Below are 25587 nucleotides of genomic sequence, written 5' to 3'. Positions count from 1 at the left end.
TAGAAATAAACAGATACAAAACAGCCAACAAAATCAACAGCTTATCGCCATGAGTGTATCCACCTACAGTTGATCTATTTACTAATATGTTAGTTTTCCCTCATATTCTCTGATCCCCTAAGAAGCTATAAACCAGCACTTAGTCAGACAAGTAGAACTCCCTTGAGTGATAACGTAAAATGGGCAACACCGCGCGAGCGGACTTTTATATTTTCTATCTGATTCTCTTTCATGATTTTGTACACAGCTCCAAAATCAGCAGCGGCCTTGGACTTGCCCAAATCCCCACACTTCCACGAGCCAAATGTGACAAGTGAGCAAACATTGGTTTAAACGGACGCCTGTTCGTTCAGTTTGTTGAATACCAAAATGTCCAGAAGGAACATGTGCCCTCCTTGTTAACACAGGGCAACGGAACAGTAATTCGTTTCGACAAAGTGGCCATCTACTTTACAATCCTTGAAATTCTTTAAAATATCTAATATTCGATTTGATTCCAGAAGTCATTTATAGACATTGTCCAGTGAAGAAGTGATGAGGGACTTACAAGACTTGAAGATTCGGTAACTGCTTGCAAATAGTGCTCGGAAGGGAGGTGATTTGTGTTCCCGTCAAAGTCCTGACAAAGTAAAAGCTGTTACTCTTGATGCATTAGTTGATCGTGTATCTCTTACAAATATATTGTGAATAAAATTATTGATGGCAAACTTACAGACTTTCCAAATTTATGGTTCCAATAAGGTCAGGAAATCCTGTTATTTTCGTGGCTCCATTAAGTGAGCTAGGGTGGGAAACAGAATCAATATTTAAGAAACAGTTCTTGTCTCCTGTAAATGTTGGACATAGGGGGGAGGGGGTATCATTTTACAGATGTACTTACAGTGTGCGTAACTCGGGTAAATGTTGGAAAGCTGACTTTCCAACAAACTGAATGGGGTTGTCATAGAAGTGGCTGGAAAGGAGAAAGACTTTAATCATATCTATGTTTTCAACAGTTTAGGTTTAGAGTTATTATTGTCACATGCATTGAGGTACAATGAAAAGCTTTGTTTTGCATGCTAACCAAACAGATCAGATATACCATACATAAATACAATCGTTAAACTCAAGTACAATAGGTAGAGCAAAAGGGAAGATATAGAGTGCAGAATATAGTTCTCGGTATTGTACGAGAGGGGAGAAGAAGGAATGAGCAAGGTGGGACAAGTCTGATTATGTTGGCTGCTTTACCGAGAGGTGAAGTGTAGAAGGAGTCACTGGTGGGAAGTCTAGTCTGTGGAAGAGTGATCCCACACCTCAAAGCCTATTGTCAATTGCAAACTGGTATTTTGGAAGTTATCAGACAAGGTTTATTAAGGAAATTTTAGGTTGTTCAAGTTAGTTTAGTTTAGTTCAAGATTCAAGAGATTCAAGATTCAAGATAGCTTTATTTGTCATCCAAATTGGACGAAATTCAGTCACCCACAGTCCAACAATAAGTTTAGTTTAGTTTAGTATAGAGATACAGCATGGAAACAGGCCCTTCGGCCAACCGAGTCCGTGCTGACCAGCTTTATTTGTCATCCAAATTGGACGTGATGGATTTGGCTACATGTACAACTCTCTGCAATTTCTTGGGCAGTGTGAGTCTCAGGAATGGTCATTGATTCAACAATCTTTCCATTCATGTTTGATCATCTCCAATTAGACAGAATTATCTAAATACATGACTACATAAAGTTTGTTCAGTATTGGCGGCAAAGTGGTGCAGCAGTAGAGTTGCTGCCTTTCAGCACCAGTGACCGGGGTTCAATCCTGACTACAGGTGCTATCCGGTTTCCACCCACATCCCAAAGACGTGCAGGTTTGTAGGTTAATTGGCTTCTTTAAATTGTCCCTTGCGTGTAAGGGTGGTTGCTGGTCAGCACGGACTCGGTTGGCCGAAGGGCCTGTTTCCATGCTGTATCTCTATACTAAACTAAACTAAACTTATTGTTGGACTGTGGGTGACTGAATTTCATCCAATTTGGATGACAAATAAAGCTATCTTGAATCCTGAATCTCTTGAATCTTGAACTAAACTAAACTAACTTGAACAACCTAAAATTTCCTTAATAAACCTTGTCTGATAACTTCCAAAATACCAGTTTGCAATTGACAATAGGCTTTGAGGCGTGGGATCATTCTTCCACAGTGTCCCCTCTTAATTTCTCCATTGCACCCAGATCCTTGCAGTACATTCTTGAGACCATTTGCAACTTTATGATATGACTCCGTGCCACACTAAGGGTGGACTCAGCCGTCAAATAGTGTTTTTCAACAATTTAGATCTAAGACCAGTGCACCAAAGCTTTATAAAGCTGTAACATGACTTCCTGACTCTTACTTCAATACCTTGACCGATGAAGGTAAGCATTCCATAAACCTTCTTTACCTCTCTGTCTACTTGTGTTGCCATTTTCAGGGAGCTATGGACTTGGACCCAAAGATCCCTCTTTACATTAATGCGGTTAAGTGTCTTGCCATTACCTGTACTCTTTCCTCTTATATTTGACCTCACAAAGTGCAACACATCACACAGCACATGCTTGGATTAAACTCCATCTGCCATTTCTTTGCCCATATCTGTAACTGATGTAAATCCTACTGAATCCATTGGCAACCATCCAAAAAGTGACCGTTGTAAGCAAACTTACATTGTTATAAGCGACGGATTGCCAGAGAATGCATGTTCAGGGATCGACTCTATGTTGTTGCTGTGAAACCCCCTGAAAGATAATAATGACACACAATAATCTTCATGTCCAGCCACATTTCTTATTTCAATATATGCTCAGAACTTCCTACTTTTATTTCAAACCATGGGTTTCACTTGCTGATCTCTTAGCAAGGGATCGTTTTATTTCAGAATATTGGCTTCCTAAAGTACTACTCATTTGAGAAATAATGCTCCCTTGCAGTTCAGAAGGAATTCTTGTGTGAAATGTTTTGAGATAAACTGATACGAAGTGTTATCTTTCCCAATGATAATCAGGGGGCACAGTTTAAGAATAAGGGGTAGGCCATTTAGAACAGAGATGAGGAAAAACTTTTTCAGTCAGAGAGTTGTAAATCTGTGGAATTCACTGCCTCAGAAGGCAGTGGAGGTCGTCTCTGAATGCATTCAGGAGAGAACTAGATAGAGCTCTTAAGGATAGAGGAGTCAGGGGGTATGGGGAGAAGGCAGGAATGGGATACTGATTGAGAATGATCAGCCATGATCACATTTAATGGTGGTGCTGGCTCGAAGGGCCGAATGGCCTACTCCTGCACTTTTTGTCTATTGTCTATTGTCTATTGTCAATGGCACAACTTTGTTGGCCTTGGCATCATGTTCGACACAGACATTGTGAGCCAAAGGGCCTGTTCCTGTGCTGTACTGTTCTATGGGAAAATGCCACCAACATTAACTGCTAGTCACAGTTTCATTATCAGTCTAGACTAGTCCAAGCATCCCAAGGCGGAGATTGGACCAAAGCAGAATCAGGAGGGAGGTGAGCTTTAGGAGACAATCAAATGTGAGAAGAGATATGGAAAGCAGAAGGAGTTTGGATGGAGTTTCCATGGCTGCCAGAGCAAGGTGACTAAAGACTCTGCCCCTTCCAGTGGGTCTGGGGAAGGAGTTAATGCAGACATAGGCGAACAGTATGATTATGTGGCAGCGGTGTCCAGAAAGGGGGCAAAGTGCTGAGGGATGAAGGAAGAGCTAATGGAGACTGGAAAGGTCAGGGTATTGGATGCGAGTGTAGGAAGGAACTGCAGATGCTGGCTTACACCAAAGATAGACACAAAATGCTGGAGTAACTCAGCGGGACAGGCAGCATCTCTGGACAGCATCTCTGAAGAAGGGTCTCAACCCGAAACGTCACCCATTCCTTCTATCCAGAGACGCTGCCTGTCCCGCTGAGTTACTCCAGTCGACTGGATGCAGATCTGGATGTGTTTGGGGTTAGATAATGTAGATGCCCAGAGGACAGTGAGACATGCATTGAAATAGTGAAACCATGCATCACTGACAATGAAATCAGTTTTGCTCTGTTGTTTTTATTGAAGGGTTGGCTTCAAAATTCTCATAATACTGATCCACATGATAATCTAAGTTTCTATTTGAAATGGAAGACCTTCAATTTTCTTCTTAAAAAGGAAGCATTCTTTCTCTTATTTATTCTTTTCATCATTCTGATCTTCCAAAGTAAAGGACCTTCTTTGGACAATCTGCTTCTGCCAACACGACTTCAGACTGCACTCTGGAGCCTCGCCAGGACTTGTTCCACGTTTCTTTAAGCCAATTTTTCCTTTGCCTTTCGTGAGAAGGGCTTGGCGTTTGCTCAACACCTCCTCTTGCCCCACTCTACAGTAATCCTCCAGTAGTTCTTTGCATGACATCGAATGAAACATCCCGAGTGCTATAGCGGGCTTCTGATTACTTCTGAGTTCTTTCCAATGGCTTTAGCCAGGGCAGCCATAGTCTTGTAATCCTTAGTAGTTACCTTTCTTACATAAGATGCAGCATCTTCCTCTTCAGCACAAATTGCTCCCCAATTAGTAAAATTCTGATGACACAGCATCTGAATGTTCAGGAAGGCCGATAGTTTGGCATTTTGTTCACACATTAGACCCGAGTGGGATCCAAGGGTGGTGAAGATGGGAAAGAGCTGGGGTCAGGGTCTTTCTCTGGGCCAGATCTGTGACGGTGGTGGGGGTAGGGAGCAGGACATCGGGGGTCAGGAACATCAGTGTGTTCGTGGCTAGAGAAAGGGTCCAGTGCTTGTATATTTCACACACCCCTTAAACCTACTGGGTGCACTGAAAAAGCTATGAAACCACTGATCTTACAGAGCTGCATAAAATCCTAAGAGACGCACAGAGTCTCTTGCCCAGAGTAGGGGAATCAAGAACCAGGGGACATAGGTTTAAGGTGAGGGGGAAAAGTGTTAATATGAATCTGAGGGGTCACTTTTTCACACAACGGGTGGTGGATGTATGGAATAAGCTGCCAGACGACGTAGTTGAGGATGGGACTATCGCAACGTTTAAGAAACAATTAGACAGGCATGTGGATAGGACAAGTTTAGAGGGATATGGGCTAAACGCAGGCATGTGGGACTAGTGTAGATGGCACATGTTGGTCGGTGTGGAGAAGTTGGGCCGAAGAGCCTGTTTCCCCACTGCATGGCACTAAGACACTGTGTAACAAGTAAAAAGAAAACAGGTTGGAGTATTATAGGAGTAAAATCCACAAATCCTGGAAATCTACTCGTCTAGCAACACCATAGTCTCAAGGATGCCAGATTATCAGAATTTCACTTTGCATGTATTTCACTTTACACTGATGCCTGGCAATCTTTCGCGTGACCAATAGTTTTAGAGACCGCATGATTTGTAGTTTCTTTCAAAGGAAGGTCAGAGCAGCAAAAAGTTGTAAAGCCAATTCAGATAACAAACCAAGTAATAAACCGTTGTTATCATAACAATCCCATCTGTATTTGCTTGTTTATTTCTTCTGATTTTGGTTAACAATTCCAAGATTGGAGTCTGTTTCATTAGATTTTGATGATGGAGCTAAATGTTTGAACTTATTTGAGATACAAATGTAAATGCCAGTCATACGAGCAAAACTAGTTTGTTGCTTCCTTACGCAAACGTTGCAAACGTTGGCGAAAAGAAAGCCCAGACAAAATGGACCTGCCACTAGTTCCCAAGTGTTGGGTGGCAATGGGGTGACATCAGGTGTTCCACTGGGCTGGAAGTCATACTTCAGGCTCTTTTGTAGATGCTGCCTGCCCCATGCTTTCCGAAAGTTGGGGGGTTGCTGTCGTGTGGAAGGGAAGAAGCCTGACCGACCAGGTCCTAGGCCCGCACACCCATGCAACCTATGAAGTGAAATGAGGCCGCCTCGGGAGTACATGAAGGCCATAACATTATCTGTGTTTACTTGAGTTGGAAAGCTACATCAGCTGACTGGGCTGCAATGCCAGACAGCAATGGTACTTACAGTTCTTTGAGATTGGCTAAAACCGTCACGGCAACAGGAAATTCATCCAGATTGTTATAGTTCAAGTCTCTGTATCAGAAAATGTGAAAAGGCCATTTGCAGATGTGATCAGAAGAAATGTTGCTAAATTTCACATGAATCCAAGATAGTCAAGCTATTAATATTTTAAGCCTTTCATTACAACCCCACTCTTTAGCACATCTTAAAAGCATGCACATTTTAGCAGAAACAAAGGAATAAATGAATTTATTGTTATTCTATAAATTATAGTATATCTATATATATAGTTATTTTATAAACTGTCAGATATTTGAATAGCTGAAGTATGCCATTTAATCTTGATTCATTAAGCTGTGACTAAGCTGTTTAAAAAACATTTACATTTTAAGAAAGAAAGATATTTATCTGTTTTCTCTTAATGTTGTAAATTAGTCATCCTCATCGGCAGTCTTGTAGGGTCTGAGATGACTTGTTCCCACACAAGTTCTCTGGGTTATGGCGCAGTTGCGATCAATGTGTGATGCCCATACTCTAGGTTGGACTGATGGTGCATGATGGGTAGTATGGGAGGTTCTGCACTCCTTCTCCTGTTTGAGCATGGGGTGCACAATGGTAGTTGCTGCCTTACAGCGTCCGAGACCCGGGTTCCATCCTGACCACTGATGCTGGCTGTACGGACATATTCTCCTGTGCATTCTCCCCATGACTGTGTGGGTTTCCCCCGGGTGCTCTGATTTCCTCCCACACTCCAAAGACATGCAGGCTTGCAGATTAATTGGTTTTGGTAAAGATTGTAAATTGTCTCTTGTGTGCAGGATAGTGCTGGTGTACGGATATCATTGGTCGGCGCACACATGGTGGACGGAAGGGCCTGTTTCTGTGTTGTATCTCTAAATTAAACTCAACTAAACTAAACATAGCCTACACAACGTCCCTTCGTGAGACCTGAGTTGCTCAGTGCCTTCTTGCATGATTCACCTCCATTTTGAGCACTTGTGGGCATATACATCACGCCAGAATTCAAGTGCTCAGACCTGACTAGTTGTGGCTGAATTCCACTGTGGGAGTATTGTTTATAAATTGTGGTCTCTGAGCTCTAGTTCTGATTGCCGCACGTTAGCCTGTCACTGCGAAGCCTCTAGGTATGTCAGTGAGCAGGAAATGACATGACCGTCCTGTGGCCAAGCTGTACTGCAGACGTGCTTAGTGATCACAATGCACCCGATGAGGTTCGGTGCCTGAGGCAATGTTCGGTCCCTCTTCCAAATGGGTCTCAATGTCTCTGAGAGACATCAGTGGGATGAGTTTTCATGGAGATTCTCCTGATCATCAGTGGAAGAGTCAGGGGAAGTCCAGAACTGTGACCCAAGTTCCATTATTGATATTTAAAGAGTGATATTTTATGAACCTCAATGTTAATTCGTGCTCATTCACGCTAGATTCTAGAGGGCCGGCATAACCCATATGCCTTGGTGGGTGGTCACACCCCTACAACAATGTCATAACCCAGAGAAATGGTGCAGGAACAAGTCATCCAAGACTGCATCCTAGAGGGCAGCATGGTGGCGCAGCAGTTAAAGTTGCTGCCTTACAGCGCCCGAAACCCGGGTTCAATCCTGACTACGGGTGCTGTCTGTACGGAGTTTGTACGCTCTCCCTGTGACCGCGTGGGTTTTCTCCAGGTGCTCCAGGTTCCTCGCAAACTCCAAAGACTACAGGTTTGTAGGCTTCAGTAAAATTGTAAATTGTCTCACGTGTGTAGTGTAGTGCTAGTGTACGGGGATCGCTGGTCGGCGTGGACTCGGTGGGCCGAAGGGCCTGTTTCCTCGCTGTATTTCTAAAGTCTAAAGTCCAATGTAAATCCTGGATGTTTCCTGCACTCTTTTTCATTGTTACAATTTTTATATGGCCGTTTGAGTACCAATGTACCAAATCTATTTCCCTTTCTTGCCATAATTGAATGTTAATATCATTTATTTTGTTAATCTTCAGGGCAGAACATTAACCTTATGAACATTTTAATCAGGAGAAGGGGTAGGCCACTTGGCCCCTCAAGCTTGTTCTACCGTTTAATAAAATCATGGCTGCTTTGATTCTAACCATACTCGATAACCTCGGGAATACAATGTTGAGGCTCTGCACTGATGTAGGAGATCCTGTCAATATTGTTCACTCCCAGCCATGAACTGGTTCCAGTTCTCCAGGAATTTGAACTTTGAAATCTCCAAACTCAAAGCCTCAGTAATGTAAACAGCTATAAATTATTCAGCGAAGGTCACAGCGTGCTGGAGTAACGCAATGGGTCAGGCAGCATCTCTGGAGGTCATGTCCAGAGGACATAGGTTCAAGGTGAAAGGGAAAAGATTTAATAGGAATCTGAGGGGTTACTTTTTCACCAAAGGGTGGTGGGTGCATGGAACAAGCTGTAAGAGGAGGTCGTTGAGGCTGGGACGAACCCAACGTTTAAGAAACAGTTAGACAGGTACATGGATAGGACAAGTTTGGAGGGATACGGACCAAACGCAGGCAGGTGGGACTAGTGTAGCTGGGGCAAGTTGTGCCGAAGGGCCTGTTTCCACACTGTAACACTCTACGACTCTATGACTCCATAACATGAATAGGTGACGTTTCGGGTCGTGACTCTTTTTTTGTACACCAGCATCCTTGTTTCTATACTGAAAAATTATTCAGGCCAATCCAACTTCACTGCTGAGATATCTTTGAGTCCCACGGAAATGTTCCAAGTTGTCTAACTTTCATTGTTCAGTCTGAACAGGCACCAGATTTCATTCCTCGTTTGCTCAGCTGATTTTGTTTACTAATAACCTTCAAAAGCAACAGCCAGTGTCAAGTTCACTATTAATCACTCTCATTCGGAGGTGTAGTTCTTGAAAATTACTTTCCATTGAACTTCTTACAGGTACACACGCTCAATGAACAAAGGCTGGTGAAGGCTGGCCATTTGTCATAATTAGCCAATACAACACTGGTGGTCTCCCATCCTGCTTGCATGATATTGTTCCCACAATCTTATAACTGGACTAATTTATTGATTGGATCTCAGATGTCCTTTTGAGATGAATTGTTCTTATAAAAAGTTGTACAGGCAATGTCTTATAAAAGGATCTGCCATGGCTCAGCTATGTATCTTCTGTCTTTGAGCCACCGCTTGTGGGTTTTATGTCCACTCCGGAAATTACAGCAGAAACTTTGATGTTTACATCACACTGAGGGACATGGTTCTATTAAATGGCACATTAAATCCAGGCCTCGTTTCCATTCTCAGATGAATGTATAAAAGTTACAATGAACAATAAATAAAAATAGGGTTTAGAGTAGTTTAGTTTAGTTTAGTTTGGTTTAATTTAGTTCATATCATGAAAACAAGCCCTTCGGCCCACCGAGTCCATGCTGACCAGCCATCACCCCGTACACGAGCACTATCCTACACACGAGGGACAATTTACAATCTTTACCAAAGTCAATTAACCTACAAAACATAGAAACATAGAAAATAGAGAAACATAGAAAATAGGTGCATGGGGTGGGCCATTCGGCCCTTCGAGCCAGCACCGCCATTCAATATGCCTATGGCTGATCATCCTCAAACAGTACCCCATTTCTGCCTTCTCCCCATACCCCTGGATTCCGTTAAGAGCTATATTTAACTCTCTCTTGAAAAACATCCAGTGAATTGGCCTCCACTGCCTTCTGTGGCAGAGAATTCCACAGATTCACAACTCTCTGGGTGAAAAGGTTTTTCCTCATCTCAGTCCTAAATGTCCAACCCCTTATTCTTATACTGTAAGCCCTCATTCTGGACTCCCACAACATCAGGAACATTTTTCCTGCATCTAGCTTATCCAATCCCTTAAGAATGTTATATGTTTCGATTAGATCCCCTCTCATCCTTCTAAATTCATAGAAACATAGAAACATAGAAACATAAAAAATAGGTGCAGGTGGAGGCCATTCGGCCCTTCGAGCCAGCATCGCCATTCATTGTGATCATGGCTGATCATCCACAATCAGTGACCTGTGCCCAACTTCTCCCCATATCCTTTGAATCCCTTGATTCCACTAGCCCCCAGAGCTCTATCTAACTCTCTCTTAAATTCATCCAGTGATTTGGCCTCCAGTGCCCTTTGTGGCAGAGAATTCCACAAATTCACAACTCTCTGGGTGAAAATGTTCTTTCTCACCTCAGTTTTAAATGGCCTTCCCTTTATTCTAAGACTGTGGCCCCTGGTTCTGGACTCCCCCAACATTGGGAACATTTTTCCTGCATCTCGCTTGTCCAGTCCTTTTATAATTTTATATGTCTCTATAAGATCCCCTCTCATCCTTCTAAACTCCAGTGAATTCAAGCCTAGTCTTTTCAATCTTTCCTCATATGTCAGTCCCGCCATCCCAGGGGTCAATCTCGTGAACCTACGCTGCACTGCCTTAATTACAAGGATGTCCTTCCTCAAATTAGGAGACCAAAACTGTACACAATGCTCCAGATGTGGTCTTACCAGGGCCCTATACAACTGCAGAAGAACCTCTTTACTCCTGTACTGAAATCCTCTCGATATGAAGCCCAACATGCCATTAGCTTTCTTCACTGCCTGCTGTACCTGCACGCCAACGTTCAGTGACTGGTGTACAAGGACACCCAGGTCTCGTTTTCCTAATCTGACACCATTCAGATAATAATTTGCCTTCATGTTCTTGTCACCATAGTGGATAACCTCACATTTATCCACATTATACTGCATCTGCCATTCATCTGCCCATTCACCCAACCTATCCAAGTCACTCTGCAGCCTCATACCATCCTCCTCGTAGCTCACACTACCACTCAGCTTTGTGTCATCCGCAAACTTGGAGATGTTATATTTAATTCCTTTGTCTGAATTGTTAATATATATTGTAAATAACTGGTGTCCCAGCACTGAGCCTTGCGGGTCCCCACTAGTCACTGCCTGCCATTCTGAAAAGGACCTGTTAATTCCTACTCTTTGCTTCCTGTCTGCCAACCAGTTCTCTATCCATGTCAATACCCTACCCCCAATACCATGTGCTCTAATTTTGCACACTGATCTCTTGTGTGGGACCTTGTCAAAGGCTTTTTGAAAGTCCAGATACACCACATCCACTGGCTCTCCCTTATCCATTCTACTTGTTACATTCTCAAAGAATTCCAGGAGATTAGTCAAGCATGCTTTCCCCTTCATAAATCCATGCTGACCGATCCTGTCACTGCTTTCCAAATGCGCTGCTATTTCATCTTTAATAATCGACTCGAGCATCTTTCCCACTACCGATGTATGTCTTTGGAATATGGGAGTAAACCGGAGCACTTGGAGAAAACCCATGTGGTCACAGTGAGAACATGCAAACTCTGTACAGACAGCATCAGTAGTCAGGATCGAACCCGGGTCTCTGGCGCTGTAAGGCAGCAACTCTACCGCTGCGCCACCATGTTAATGATGTGGATTGGGGGATAAATAATGGTCAGAGCACTGGAGAATCTGTGCCTGGTATCTTTGTGCATGGTGCCACCCGAGTCAGATCCTGACCTGCAGCATTTTCTCTCCTACTGTGACTAGATTTTATGCTCAAGTCTCTGGGAATTCATATAGGTTAATTGGCTGGGTAAATGTAAAAATTGTCCCTAGTGGGTGTAGGATAGTGTTAATGTACGGGGATCACTGGGCGGCACGGACTTGGAGGGCCGAAAAGGCCTGTTTCCGGCTGTATATATATGATATGATATGATATGATAATTCAGCCCATAAATTTCTTTTTCAGAGATGTGTTGGGTACCTATTGAGCAAGGGCTGCATTTAATTAAGTTGGTGGGATGGTTTCCAAAACAGAGAACAAAGTCAACACACTAAAATCTCCACAGTTCCTTCTGCACACACATTGCCTAAATAGCTCAAACATCTGAAACATTTAACGTCGGACTTAGAAAATAATAAAGCTGTCCAGTTAGAGTTGGCAAATATTTTTGAGCCTGCGTAGTTACCATTGTAGGACTAATTAAACACTACAAACATATTGTTGTGCAAAAATGTATGCCTTTTATATACATTTTAAATTTGTAGATTACCTATCATTGGCTCTTGCTAGCTTTCCATTATTGCTAAAGGATGTGTTAGACGTATGTTAAAGCAAAATCATTAGAAAAATACAGGAGTTGTTTTCTCACTGCAGTATACTTTAAAATATTTTCATCCTTTGAGTTTTTTCTCAGAATTTTGGTTTTACATGTTGAAAATTAAAAAAATTAAAAAATAAATTTAAAACAGAGGTTAACTTACAAAGTTTCGAGGCTGTGGAGACCATCAAAGGATTTCTTTCCCAGGGAGTGGATTTGATTGTTATGGAGATGCCTGTAGGACAACAGTAAATGCACAGTGAGGGAAAGACAATGCGCACAAGCAAGCTGATGCAAACCTTTCTCCACAGTGGCTTCACAAGAACCTTGTACCTCAGTCGAAGATAGACACAAAAAGCTGGAGTAACTCAGCGGGACAGGCAGCATCTCTGGAGAGAAGGAATGGGTCTTGACCCGAAACGTCACCCATTCCTTCTCTCCAGAGATGCTGCCTGTCCCGCTGAGTTACTCCAGCTTTTTGTGTCTATCTTCGGTTTAAACCAGCTTCTGCAGTTCCTTCTTACATACCTTGTGTGTCAGTCATTCCACACACTCACTTCAAGCAGGTCAGGCAAAGACTATTAGTTGTAATGGAAGCCATCGCTAGTACAACAATGTATGGAAGTTCAAAATCGGCTTTAAATTGTTTGAAAATGATGCTTGGTTTATGCTAGACAATTACTTCAGGTCAGGAAAAGGCAGTTTATAATGACAATCCGCACATCAATACAGTAGTCCAGTTGCTATTTATATTCATTACGGTATTGAATTAACAAGGGGCATATGAGGATAGTTTCCAATCCTTTTGCAACGTGTCAGAAGATTCACATTAGCATTATGGGTTTAAAGCCCAGGTCAAATCAGGTGGCAATAAAACTAAGGTCAATTCACTGTCAACAAGGATTAGACTGTTAATGTCTTTTGCAAAAAAGGGGAGCTACTGTAAGAATCAGATTGATCCGAACAGTAAAGGTCAGTGGATTCCAAAGAAAATAGTCAAACAGGATTAAAGATTTGAAATCTATGCAAAGATTAGAATCAATATCCAACTGATGTACTTTGAAGGAGTTAAAGTTTACTAGTTGCACTTTCATGCAGTTTAGTGGTGTATAACAGTGTGGTATAAGTCATAATACATTGCACAGCTGGTTGAGCCACTGCCTCACAGCGCCAAAGACCCAGTTTCGATCCTGTCCTTGGGTGCTACCTGTGTGGAGTTTGCATGTTCGCCCTGTGACTGCTTGGGTTTCCTTCAGGTGCTCCGGTTTCCTCCCGCATCCAAAGGATGTGCGGGTTTGTAGGTTAATTGGCCTCTGTAAAATCACCCGAGTGTGCAGGGAGTGGATGTGGAGGTGGGATAACATAGAACCAACGCGAACGGAAGATTGATGATCAGAGTGGGTCTCGGTGGGTCTAAAGGTCTGTTTCCACGCTGTATTTCCAAACCAAATTACTCTTCGACCTTCTAAATAAAAATCAAGAAATGGAGGAACACCAATGCATCAGCTCATTCACCATCAGGAAATACAGGAGACAAATCACAGGAGTAATTGATCCGTGACTGTTTCCAGGCAGCTTCCAGTGGACAGATATGTCAGAGGGTGAGATTTGCTTGACTTTTCTGTCAAGGAGATGTAGAGACTTGTAGAAGTTCGACCACTGAATATGAAAAATATGTCAACTGTCAGGATATTTAAACATAGCTTCCCCAACAGATTGTGAATGTTGCAAAGTTCCAGGAGATTAATTAGTTCTCACCACAGGAGCCCGAGTAGACCAAGCAGACTCTATCGTCTGCTCGAACCTTCAATTACGTCGCAGCTGATCTCTATTTGCTCCCATCTGTTGTTAATGAAGTTGTTGTGCTGTGAATCACTCTTCAAATATAGTTCACCTTTGAGGAGATTTTTTTTTTTTTACAACTGTTCTTTTAGGAGGTTAGCCCCACCTGTTAAGGAGGCTGTTATGGGAATAGCGCGCCCATTGGCACTGTACCGAGGATTTAATACCCATGAGGCAGTAGTCAAGAGGATCCTGAATTAAAATGGCTGAACCCAAGGCTCGAGTGTAAAGCCTCTGTTAATTAGTTGTGTAGCTGTAATGGAGCAGTTTACAGAAAGGAAACAATAACAAAACATGGTGTCAGATCAGGGCCTGTTTCAGGATTCGTCGAGAGTTGATTGGGTGCACAGCGACAGCGGACGACGTTTGTGAGTAAGTACTACCGAGAGACGATTGTGCGGCCTACATAGAGGGGCGGATTTATCAGGAAAATGGAGGAGCTGAAGCCCCCTAGACAAATGAATTTTGAGGCAAGGGACCTGCCAATGGAGTGGAGACAATGGAGGGAGGAGTTTGAGCTCTATGTTGATTTGAGCTTGGAAGGGAAGGATGACAAGACAATGAGGAAACTGCTCATGTACCTAGTTGGACCGCAAGGGAGAGAGCTCTACCAAACGCTAGAGACACGGACGCCGGAGGGCAACGTACAAGAAGTTACGCTAGAGCAGGCTCTCGATGCTTTCGAACAGCATTGTCAACCCATGAGGAACGAGACCATCGACAGGTATGGATTCTTTATGAGGAGCCAAGAGAGAGGGGAGACTTTTGATTCGTTTTTAATAGAACTGAAGCTCTTGGCAGCTCATTGCGATTTCAGAGAGTTGAAGGATTCACTGATACGTGATAGAATAATATGCGGCATAAGGGATGACATGCTGCGGGAAAGACTTCTCTGAGAAACCTCAAGACTTAGAAAAGTGTGTGAAGGCATGCCAGGCTTCGGTGCTGGCCAAGGCCAGAGTTGATGTCCTGTTAGGGGACCAGCGACAATGGAGCAGTTTACAGAAAGGAAACACAATAACAAAACAGAGGCATTGCAGTTGATTTCACTGTTAATGCCTCTATGGGTATGAACAATCTGCTAGAGAGTATGCATTGGAACATGATAGCTCTCCCTGGAAACTAACTGGCCCATAATCAACACCAGAAGCAACCCGAACAAGTTCTGTGAATTAAGTGCACCACAGTGCCCTTGTAGCATGGTAACACAGCGATAGAGTTGCTGCCTTGCAGCGCCAGAGACCCGGGTTCGATCCTGACTATGGGTGCTATCTGTACGGAGTTTGTGCGTTCTCCCCGTGACCTTTTGGGCTTTCTCTGGGTGCTCTGGTTTCCTCCCACACTCCAAAGACATACAGGTTTTGTAGGTTAATTGGCTTTGGTAAAATTGTAATATTGTCCCTAATGTGTAGGATAGTGTTAGTGATCGTGGTCGGCAATGGCCTGTTCCCGTGCTGTATGTCTAAAGTATGTCTGAAGTACAATAAAGTTGCATGCCATGACACAACTTCCTTAATATTATCCCATCTGATAATCATCTCAGTGTAGCTGCCGATCGCTTAGTAATGGTTGTACTCCTCAAGCTGAATATCCCACTCATGGTAGAAGTGTTACTGATAATTATTATGTAGAAATTGATTAATGAAATGAAAGATACAGCATGGAAACACGCCCTTCGGCCCACTGTGTCCACGCCGGCCAATTAACCTACAAACCTGCACATCTTTGGGATGTGAGAGCACCAGGTTTAAAACACGAGGTCACGGGGAGAATGTGCACACTTTGTACACACAAGACCCGAGGTTAGGATTGAACCCAGGTCTCTGGCGCTGTGATGAGCAGTTCTACCAGCTTTGCCACTTTGCTACCCGAATGAAATGAGCTGGTCCCACCACTTCTGCAGCTAACATGTCACAAACTTGGAATGCTGTATGTAAGGCTAGCTGTTTAAATTAACGTTCTCATACTTCGTGCTGTAACGGAGGATTAATTGAGTGATGTACAACAGTGGTTGTTATGTCAGGAGCACCATTGTTCATTCATGCCCCAACAATTGTTACACATGTTCTAAGGCATTGTGACATTACAGCATAAATTATTCAAAGATTAAACCTTCACAGGTACACTTAATCTTCCTCAACAAAGGCCTTATTTAGAATGCATCTTTAAATAACTGACGTTTGCACCTGAATAGAGTACAGTTGTGAAAGAGGACCCAATTTAGAATTTGCTGCAGCCTAGTTGAATATTAAATGTTAAAATGTTCATGTACATTTTCTGCTGCGCACTAGTGGGAAAGAAAACACCTTCAACTTTACTTTAATGATCAAAATCATTAATGTTTTGACCAATGAGTTAAGAGTGCAGAGAAGATTTGCCAGGACTTGAGGGCCTGAACTACAGGGAGAGGTTGGGTAGGCTAGGATTTTATTCCTTGGCGTGCAGGAGGATGAGGGGTGACCTTACAGAGATGGATAAGATCATGAGGGAAATAGAACTGGTCGATCGCAGCATCTTTTACCCACAATAGGGGAATCATGATCTAGCTGGCATAGGTTTAAGATGAGAAGGGAAAGATTTCATAGGGACCTGAGGGGCAACTTTTACACACAAGAGGGTGGTGGATATATGGAACATTTAAAAGACATTTGGACAGGTACGCAGATAGGAAATGCTTAGAGGGATATGGGCCAAATGCGGGCAAATCGGACTAGGGCTGATGAGACATTTTGGTTGGTGTGGGAAAGCTAAGGGCCTGTGCCACTTTAGGCGATTTTAAGGTGACTGCCGCGACTAGACTGTCTTTGTAAGCAAAAGTAAACTTTACCTATCACTGAACTTTTCCTCACAAAATGGTAAGGAATTTCAGTTACATTAACAAATACTTTAATGATTAACAGTCCATAAAGCTAGTTGAATAATGCTTGAAAGTGGGGGGAAAAAGTGAGGGGTTGAAGTTGAGTGGCAGAATCCATTGTTATTTTATGGGAAACATCTGCCAAGAACATCACGTTAACATTTTCGTAAATAATTTAAACTTAGTTGAACCTGTCTTGATCCATTTGCAACATTGGATCAAAACATTGTTAACGACCTACTTGCTGATCAGATCTGCTTTCATTTGAATTGTTCAGAGTGCCTAGATGACATGTCAACTGATTTATTGTTTCACGGCTCGTTCAGTGCAGCTACGGTCTATTGACTCAAAATGACGATCGCATCTGTGCAGGAAACATTGTGCAAAAAAAAAAATCGTCCAATTGTGCATCTTCAAAAGTGAAATAAGATTAATTTACTTACAGAACCACTAAACTGGAAAGGTTCCCAAATGCATTGTCTGGGATGTGAGTAATTCTGTTGAGTGCCAAGGTCATGGCTTGCAGGAAAGGCAAGGTGCTCAGGGCTTTGACTGGAATATCTGTCAGAGCATTGTCATCCAGCCACAGGTGCCTCAGTGAATCCAGGCCGTCGAAACAGCTTGCTGGCACCACGGAAATGTGATTGGCATCCAGTCGCCTAGGAAATGAAGAGAATTTAGATTTATTTGACAGGTTTATCCATTTTGTTTAGTTTAGTTCAGTTTAGTTCAGAGACACAGCGTGGAAACAGGTCATTCGGCCCACCAAGTCCACACCGACCAGCGATCCCCACACACTGACACTACCCTACACACACTATAGGGACAATTTACAATTTTACCAAGCCAATTAGCCTCCAACTCTGTACGTCTTTGCAGTGTGGGCAGAAACTGGAGCACCCAGAGAAAACCCATGTAGGTCACGGGGGGAACGTACAAACTCCGTGCAGACAGCACCCGTAGTCAGGATCATTCCCGGATCTCTGGTACTGTAAGGCAGCACCTCTACCGCTGCACGATTGTGTTGCCAAATCTGTCTTTATGTCTAACTCTGTTGTATATTTTTAACATTACATTACCTCTCTGCCAGATTCACTTTGCTGCCTTATAAATGGTTCTGAGTTTGCATAGGTGTACATATCATACATAAATACTGTGATTTGGTAAAGTGGATTGGTAAAGTTAACATTCATTTCCAGAATAACCCTTACCTGAGTAGATTTTATTTCATCTATAATGTACTAGATACAAAGCACAATATTCTGCAATTCTTTGTTGGATGCATCAGATTTCATTCAATTGCACAAAATATAAATTAAGTTTAAGTTTAATTGCATTTAAGTTTACCTCACTAACAACTTCAAGTATCATTTTCTATCGTTAAAAGGATTAATAACAATATTTGGATAGATTGTGCTTTAAAGAATTAATAAATATTTTGAAAAGAAATAACAAGTAAGTGGTAATTGTACAAAATAATTAAAGATTGACATATTTTGTTCTTAACTCATGGGGAAATGTTCCCAAGATCATGTTGTTCGATTCACTGTTTCTTTCGAATGAGGTTGTTGGTAATGTCTTGCTCAGTACTCTTTATGAAATCTAGTACTGTACAGTCTGGGCAGTGTGGCACAGTGACGCAGCGGTAGAGTTGCAGCTTTACAGCGCCAGAGACCCGGTTCGAACCTGACCTCGGGTGCTGTCTGCACGGAGTTTGTTCTCTGTGATCGCCTGAGCTTTCTCCGGGTGCTCTGCTTTCCTCCCAAAGATGTACAGGTTTGTAGGTTAATCGACAATTGTAAATTGTCCCTGGTGTGCAGGATAGTGCTAGTGTACGGGGTGATTGATGGTCAGCATGGACTCAGTGGGCCGAAGGGCCTGTTCTCACGCTGTATCTCTAAACTGGACTTAACCCAGATTCAATAATGTATTGTTCCAATAAATAATCTATTATGAAAAGTACACTACCATTCTCACTTGAACTCCTCCACTTTTCCCAATTTAAATGAAAATAGTTCCCCATTAAAATAATTCTACTTTCCTTCTAATCTCTAGATTAATACAAACTGGCACTTTGTTGCTATTATCAGAATATCTAGAGATATCTCCAATTACAGTTTAAAATCAATTTCATATTACTTAATTCTAACGATAGAGATTGCACTCATTGTTTTCCATATCCTCTATCGTTTCTCTGGTTATAATTGTATCTGCAATCAATAAAACCACACCTCCTCTACCAACAATTTCCCAATCCTTTTAGAAGACTTTGTAACCTAGTACATTCAACTCTTGTTTTATTTATGATTATAAGCAGCATGAAACAATGCCTCAATAACAGCCAATACTTCAGGGCATTTAATCTATTTCTTTGCTTGCAATTTCCTGTTTATTTCTTTTACTCAGAATGTTTTCGCTTTCGGGCAACGATCTTAATAATTGATCAAAATGGTCGGAAGAAATAAAAATCTTGGACTATGGTTTAATTGGAATCTTTAACATCCAGCTCAAAAGGTTAAGTTTACCAAACAAAAATAGGTGAACATTTTCACAGCAAACGGATTAAGTTTAAGACCAACATTAGCTTTGGGGTGGGAGCTGCTTTATGTCCTCGTCGTCCACCCTAGGTAGTTCTAAGGAACTGGCAACATTTGCAGCAAAGCATCAACTACGGTACTCTGAAGCACCAATTGCCACTTTTGACTGTTGTAGTTGACAAACGAAAGAAAGAAGAACATTAGCTTTATTGTATTAAACTTCTGGAGTCAATATACAATAGACAATGGACAATAGGTGCAGGAGGAGGTCATGCGGCCCTTCGAGCCAGCACCTCCATTCAATGTGATCATGGCTGGTCATTCTCAATCAGTACCCCGTTCCTGCCTTCTCCATACCCCCTGACTCCGCTATCCTTAAGAGCTTTATCTAGCTCTCTCTTGAATGCATTCAGAGAATTGGCCTCCACTGCCTTCTGAGGCAGAGAATTCCACAGATTCACAACTCTCTGACTGAAAAAGTTTTTCCTCATCTCTGTTCTAAATGGCCTACCCCTTATTCTTAAACTGTGGCCCCTGGTTCTGGACTCCCCCAACATTGGGAACATGTTTCCTGCCTCTAACGTGTCCAACCCTTAATAATCTTATACGTTTCGATAAGATCCCCTCTCTTCCTTCTAAATTCCAGTGTATACAAGCCTAGTCGCTCCAGTCTTTCAACATATGACAGTCCCGCCATTCCGGGAATTAATCTAGTAAACCTACGCTGCACGCCCTCAATAGCAAGAATATCCTTCCTCAAATTTGGAGACCAAAACTGCACACAGTACTCCAGGTGCGGTCTCACCAGGGCCCTGTACAACTGCAGAACGACCTCTTTCCTCCTATACTCAACTCCTTTTGTTATGAAGGCCAACATTCCATTGGCTTTCTTCACTGCCTGCTGTACCTGCATGCTTTCTTTCAGTGACTGATGCACTAGGACACCCAGATCTCGTTGTACGTCCCCTTTTCCTAACTTGACACCATTCAGATAATACTCTGCCTTCCTATTCTTACTACCAAAGTGGATAACCTCACACTTATCCACATTAAACTGCATCTGCCATGCATCCACCCACTCACACAACCTGTCCAAATCACCCTGCAACCTCATAGCATCTTCCTCACAGTTCACACTACCACCCAGCTTAGTCTCATCTGCAAATTTGCTAATGGTACTTTTAATCCCTTCATCCAAGTCATGCAACACTGATACAGGCTCTTCGGCCCATTGAATCCACACTTACCACAAAACAGCCATTGACACGAATCTTCTTCTAACCCCATTTAGTCTCCCTACATTCCCATCAATTCTGCAGTTTAATCGAGATAATGGATGGTTCCCGTGAGAACTGGAACTTGACGAAATAAAGTTGAGGGAATCAAACTCAAAATACAGCAGGTTCCGGAAATCTAAAATAAAAAGTGCTCAGCCATTCAAGTTGGAGATGAGATTAAATTTAATTACTGAAAGTTACTGTGTGTATTCAGACAGGAATTGATAGATTTTTAGACATTATGTGAATCAAAGAATATGGGGTAAGTGTCAGAAATTAGGACTGAGGTGAGATATCAGTCATGGTCTGATTTAATGGAGGCACAGGCACAGTGGAAGCTACTGACTGACTCCTGCCACTGTTCCATATGTCTTCATGTCATGTTCATATGGCCCAAGCAACTCTTGTAAACTTGTCTTTGGGCTGACGTGAGTGACCTCCAACAGGTAGAATGAGCTCTTTTTATTCACAAAATGCTGGAGTAACTCAGCAGGTCAGGCAGCATCTCGGGAGAGAAGGAATGGGTGACGTTTCGGGTCGAGACCCTTCTTCAGACCCTTCTTCTGCTCCGAGGTAGAATGAGCTCACCTTCTATTAGTTGCACTTGGCTGCCAGTTTTCCCCAGTTCCCACATTGGTCGCATGATACCATGACGTCACCACTGCGATTTTGCACTTTGGTCCACAGACTAAGGCTGTATGTACTGAGGTTAGGAATTGTATGTCCTTGGCAAAACCCAAGGTGACCAGTACTGAGCCATGGGTGAGCAAAACACATGTGGGTAATCCTTCCACTCCCACTGAGTAGACCAGTGGGGGAGTAATTACAGAGATTAGATTTGTCCTGCAATTTGTGGACAGAATGTATTTGGCAATTTTCCACATGCCGGGCAGATGTTAGTGTTGGAGAAGTACAAGAACGTCTACGTTAATTTAACAAGTAAGTGCCACAGGCAGCCTCCTCTCCTTCCCTTTCCCACTGCCGCACTGATCTCAGTCACATGACACCTGCACATAACCCGCACCTACGAGCCAGTGGAACAGAATGTGACCTCTCAAAGTGCAACACCTCACACTTGCTCAGTTTAATCTCCATCTGCCACTTCTCCACCCATTTCTGTAGCTGATCTATATCCCAGTTTATACCTTGACGACCTTCCTCGCAGTCCACGACCACAGCAATCTTGTTGTCATCCCCAAACATACTAACCAACCAGTTCACATTATTGTCCAAGTCATTTATATATATCACAAACAACAGGTCCCAGCACAGATCCCTGCAGAACTCCACTGGTCACAGACCTCGAGCCTGAATATTGTCCTCCCACCACTTACCCTCTGTCTTGTATCAATAAACCAGTTCTGGATCCATATGACCAAGTCACTGTTAATCCTGTGCATCTTAATTGTCCATATCAGCGTACCATGGACGATTTTATCAAATGCCTTATTAAAAACGTTTATGTGGACATCATCCATTGCCCGACCCTCTTCGATCACCTCCGCCATTTCCTCAAAACACTCAACCAAGTTAGTAAGACACAACCTGCCTTGTGCTACAGTGTGCTGACTGTCCCTAATTAGCCCGTTCTTTTCCAAATGGGAGGAAATCTTATCCCGAAAACCCCTCTCCAGTAGGTTCCTCGCCACTCGCACGTCACCGAGGCTCACCGGCCTATAATTCCTGGGATTCTCTCTACTTTCCTCCTTAAATAAAGGAACAACATTGGCTACTCTGGAGAGTCTGGGACTTGCCTGTGGCTAGAAAAGATGCAAAGATCTTTGTCAAGGTATCTGGAATCTCCTCCGTTACCTCTCTCAATAACATGGGATAAATCCCTTCAGGCTCTGGGGATTTATCCACCTTAATGGTCTTTAAGAGCCGCAACACCTCCTCCTTCTTAATCCTGCACTGTCCTTTCATAATAGTATTGTCCACACTCTCACTGAACTGCGTGCCCCTCTCCTTGGTGAAAACAGATGCAAAGTATTTGTTTAATACCTCGCCTACATCCCTGGACTCCAAGCACAAATTCCCTTCTTGATTCTTGAGCGGTTCTACCTTCTCCCGGGTTACCCCTATGTTCTTAATAAAGGTATAAAACCTTCGCCATTTGCAAAGAAACCAATTTATAGGCACAGCCATCAGTAAGTACTGATCGCAAGCTGGGGTAGAAACGGGGCAAGCACAGGCTGCATCAGGGGTAGAAAGGGCGCAGCGTTAGAGTTGCTGCCTTACAGCGCCAGAGACCCAGGTTCGATCCTGGCTATGGGCGCTATCTGTACAGAGTTTGTACATTATCCCTGTGACCGCATGGGTTTCCTACGGTAGTTCCAGTTTCCTCCCACATTCCAAAGTCATGCAAGTTTATAGGTCAATTTGCTTTGGTGAAATTATAAAATGGTCCCTAGTGAGTTGGATAATGTTAGTGTACGGGGATCGCTGGTTGGCGCGGACTCGGTGGGCCGAATGGCCTGTTTCCTAAAGCCTCAAAAGAGCGGAAGTTAAATATTCCAGCGTTTTAGCAGCAAACATTGTGAGAATATGAATAATCAGCACTGAAACAGTAGTCTTTACAATGTTGCAATGTGGTTTTAGGGTGGAGATCAATTAATAATAGTTGGTGCATAGGTTATAGTATCAGTTTTCTGGCTCCTTCTTATCACAAGCATGTTTTTCTTTGACATTTTTTGATTATATTTATCAACTCATTGGAAAGCTAATATTCTGGCCTTGGAGAAACCACAGTAAACTTCAGAAATGAATGTGTATATATAACTGCAAACAAATTTTTGCGTACAAATTGGACCTATTGCTGCATATTTTTATATGTAATTTACACATAAAAGCTGTCTAACGTTTGATGGTGCCAGTGTGGGGCTCGTGTTGTCGACCTCCCCGTGGTGAGCCCTGTCAACTGACCTCAGTCAGGCGAACGACAACAAACAGAGACAGCAGAAGCAGAAGCAGCTTCATAACGTCTGCTGCCTCAAACGCAAGAAGAAGAAGTGCCAGTGTCATTTCCAGTTGATTTTACAACCATCATGATATTGGCTTGCAAACACAATTCCCCTCAGCGTGGTTGATGTTTGCCCATTGTGAAGGGCGGCACGGTGGCGCAGCAGTAGAGTTGCTGCCTTACAGTGCCAGAGATCCGGGTTCGATCCTGACTGCGGGTGCTGCCTGTACGGAGTTTGTACGTTCTCCCTTTGACCACGTGGGTTCTCTCCGGGTGCTCCGGTTTCCTCCCACACTCCAAAGACGTGCAGGTTTGTAGGCTAAATGGTTTCGGTAACATTGTAAATTGTCCCTTGTGTGTAGGATAGTGCTACTGTGTGGGGTGATCGCTAGTCGGCACGGACTCGGTGGGCCGAAGGGCCTGTTTCTGTGCTGTATCTCCAAAGTCATTGTCGATCTAATGTAGTCATAGGTCACGCAATGTATAATTTCCTCCAGTGATGACAGAAGCTGGACTTCTGGGGCAAAGCAAAAGCAAAGAGCACACTGTCGATGGTCCAGTAAGAAGGTACAATGAAGGGTTTACACAGTTGAATGGATATTTCACACACTGTATCCCCCAGCTTTACTTTCTGATGATCTGAGAAACATTAAATAATGTTCTAAACTGCCTGGAATAGATGGGTCAGAAGTGTGGCTAGTAAGTCTTCAGTGCTGCAGTCACAAAGTTTTCTGGTTGTTTAGCCATCATATGATATGATACGATAGAACTTTCTTTATCCCAGGAGGGAAATTGATCTGCCATCAGTCATAAAACACAAAATACATGAAACATGAAATTAAAGTGATGAGTGGAAAGAATTGGGGATGTACAAAAATTGGGAGGGGGGGGGGGGGGGGGGGGGAATCAGTCTACCCCACGACAGAAGAGGGAGGAGTTGGACAATTTGATAGCCACAGTGAAGAAAGATAACCTTCGACTAGAGGTCGTAGCCTCAGAATTAAAGGACATTCCTTTAGGGAGGAGATGAGGAGGAATTTCTTTAGTCAGAGGGTGGTGAATCTCTGGAATTCTTTGCCATTGAAGACTGTGGAGGCTGTGGAGGCCAAGTCAATGGACATTTTTAAGGCAGAGATAGATAAATTCTTGATTAGAGCGGGTGTCAGGGGTTATGGGGAGAAGGCAAGAAAATGGGGTTAGGAGAGAGAGATAGATCAGCCGTGACTGAATGGTGGAGTAGACTTGATAGGCCGAATGGCCTAATTCTGCTCCTATCAATTATGACCTTGTGGACTGGGTCAGTAATCACAGGCTCACAGTGGTGTAGGGTTACTGATAGCATGGGGGTCCATTGGAGCCATTCATTGCTCAGGGGATGGCGGTGGTCTCTGACACACGAGAGAGTTCCGTGCCTCATCGCCCCTGCCTATTCCTCCTTGTCCCTGTCGCTGCACCCCGACTGCCATGGGAGCAATTGGCAACGTACTTCTCAGTGGTCCGTGTGACACTGATGTGACAGCCGTGTGGCACTGATGTGACAGGCGTATGGGCACAGATCCATCCTGCTTTGGCTCATGAATCCGTGGCACCACATTTAACATTTTCGTCCAACATTGCGGGAGTATTAGTGCCTTTAGAAGTGTGTGTTGATGGCATCAAAGGATGTAAACTGCAATCTTTGGACGTGGTGTTGTATTCTCCAAAGAAAATATTAACTGTGGGCAAAAAAAAATATTTCCAGAGAATCTAATTAACCAATTGTGGTTTGTGCAAAACTGATAGCTCAAACTCCAAGAACTGTATTAAAGGTGACATGAAAGTAATTCCAGAAATGAGTGCGTGCCTCTGGTAGGTTACAATACAGGACTATATTGTGCTAAATGTTAAAGATATGCAATAGCCACAGTCAAGGATTTCATGACGAACAGATCAGTTTCTGCTGTCCTACTATATC

At 43.0% G+C, this 25587-nt stretch overlaps 1 protein-coding gene across 1 annotated transcript in view; it reads right to left on the bottom strand.

The window, feature by feature from the left end:
* LOC144603699 (leucine-rich repeat-containing G-protein coupled receptor 5-like) overlaps window positions 1–25587 on the bottom strand; it is a 132804-nt gene that overhangs the window by 16404 nt on the left and 90813 nt on the right. Inside the window, exons 5-11 of the mRNA XM_078417340.1 lie at window positions 17304–17519; window positions 12325–12396; window positions 6014–6082; window positions 2676–2747; window positions 881–952; window positions 713–781; window positions 548–619 (exon numbers count right to left, since the gene is read on the bottom strand). Coding sequence (XP_078273466.1) covers window positions 548–619; window positions 713–781; window positions 881–952; window positions 2676–2747; window positions 6014–6082; window positions 12325–12396; window positions 17304–17519 — 642 coding nt within the window. The remainder of the gene's footprint in view (window positions 1–547; window positions 620–712; window positions 782–880; window positions 953–2675; window positions 2748–6013; window positions 6083–12324; window positions 12397–17303; window positions 17520–25587) is intronic.

This window comes from Rhinoraja longicauda, chromosome 20, assembly GCF_053455715.1.
Source record: "Rhinoraja longicauda isolate Sanriku21f chromosome 20, sRhiLon1.1, whole genome shotgun sequence".
In the NCBI taxonomy this organism is placed as follows: domain Eukaryota; kingdom Metazoa; phylum Chordata; class Chondrichthyes; order Rajiformes; family Arhynchobatidae; genus Rhinoraja; species Rhinoraja longicauda.
Note: the sequence above shows the minus strand (reverse complement) of the source record. Positions and strands in the feature narration are given on the sequence as shown.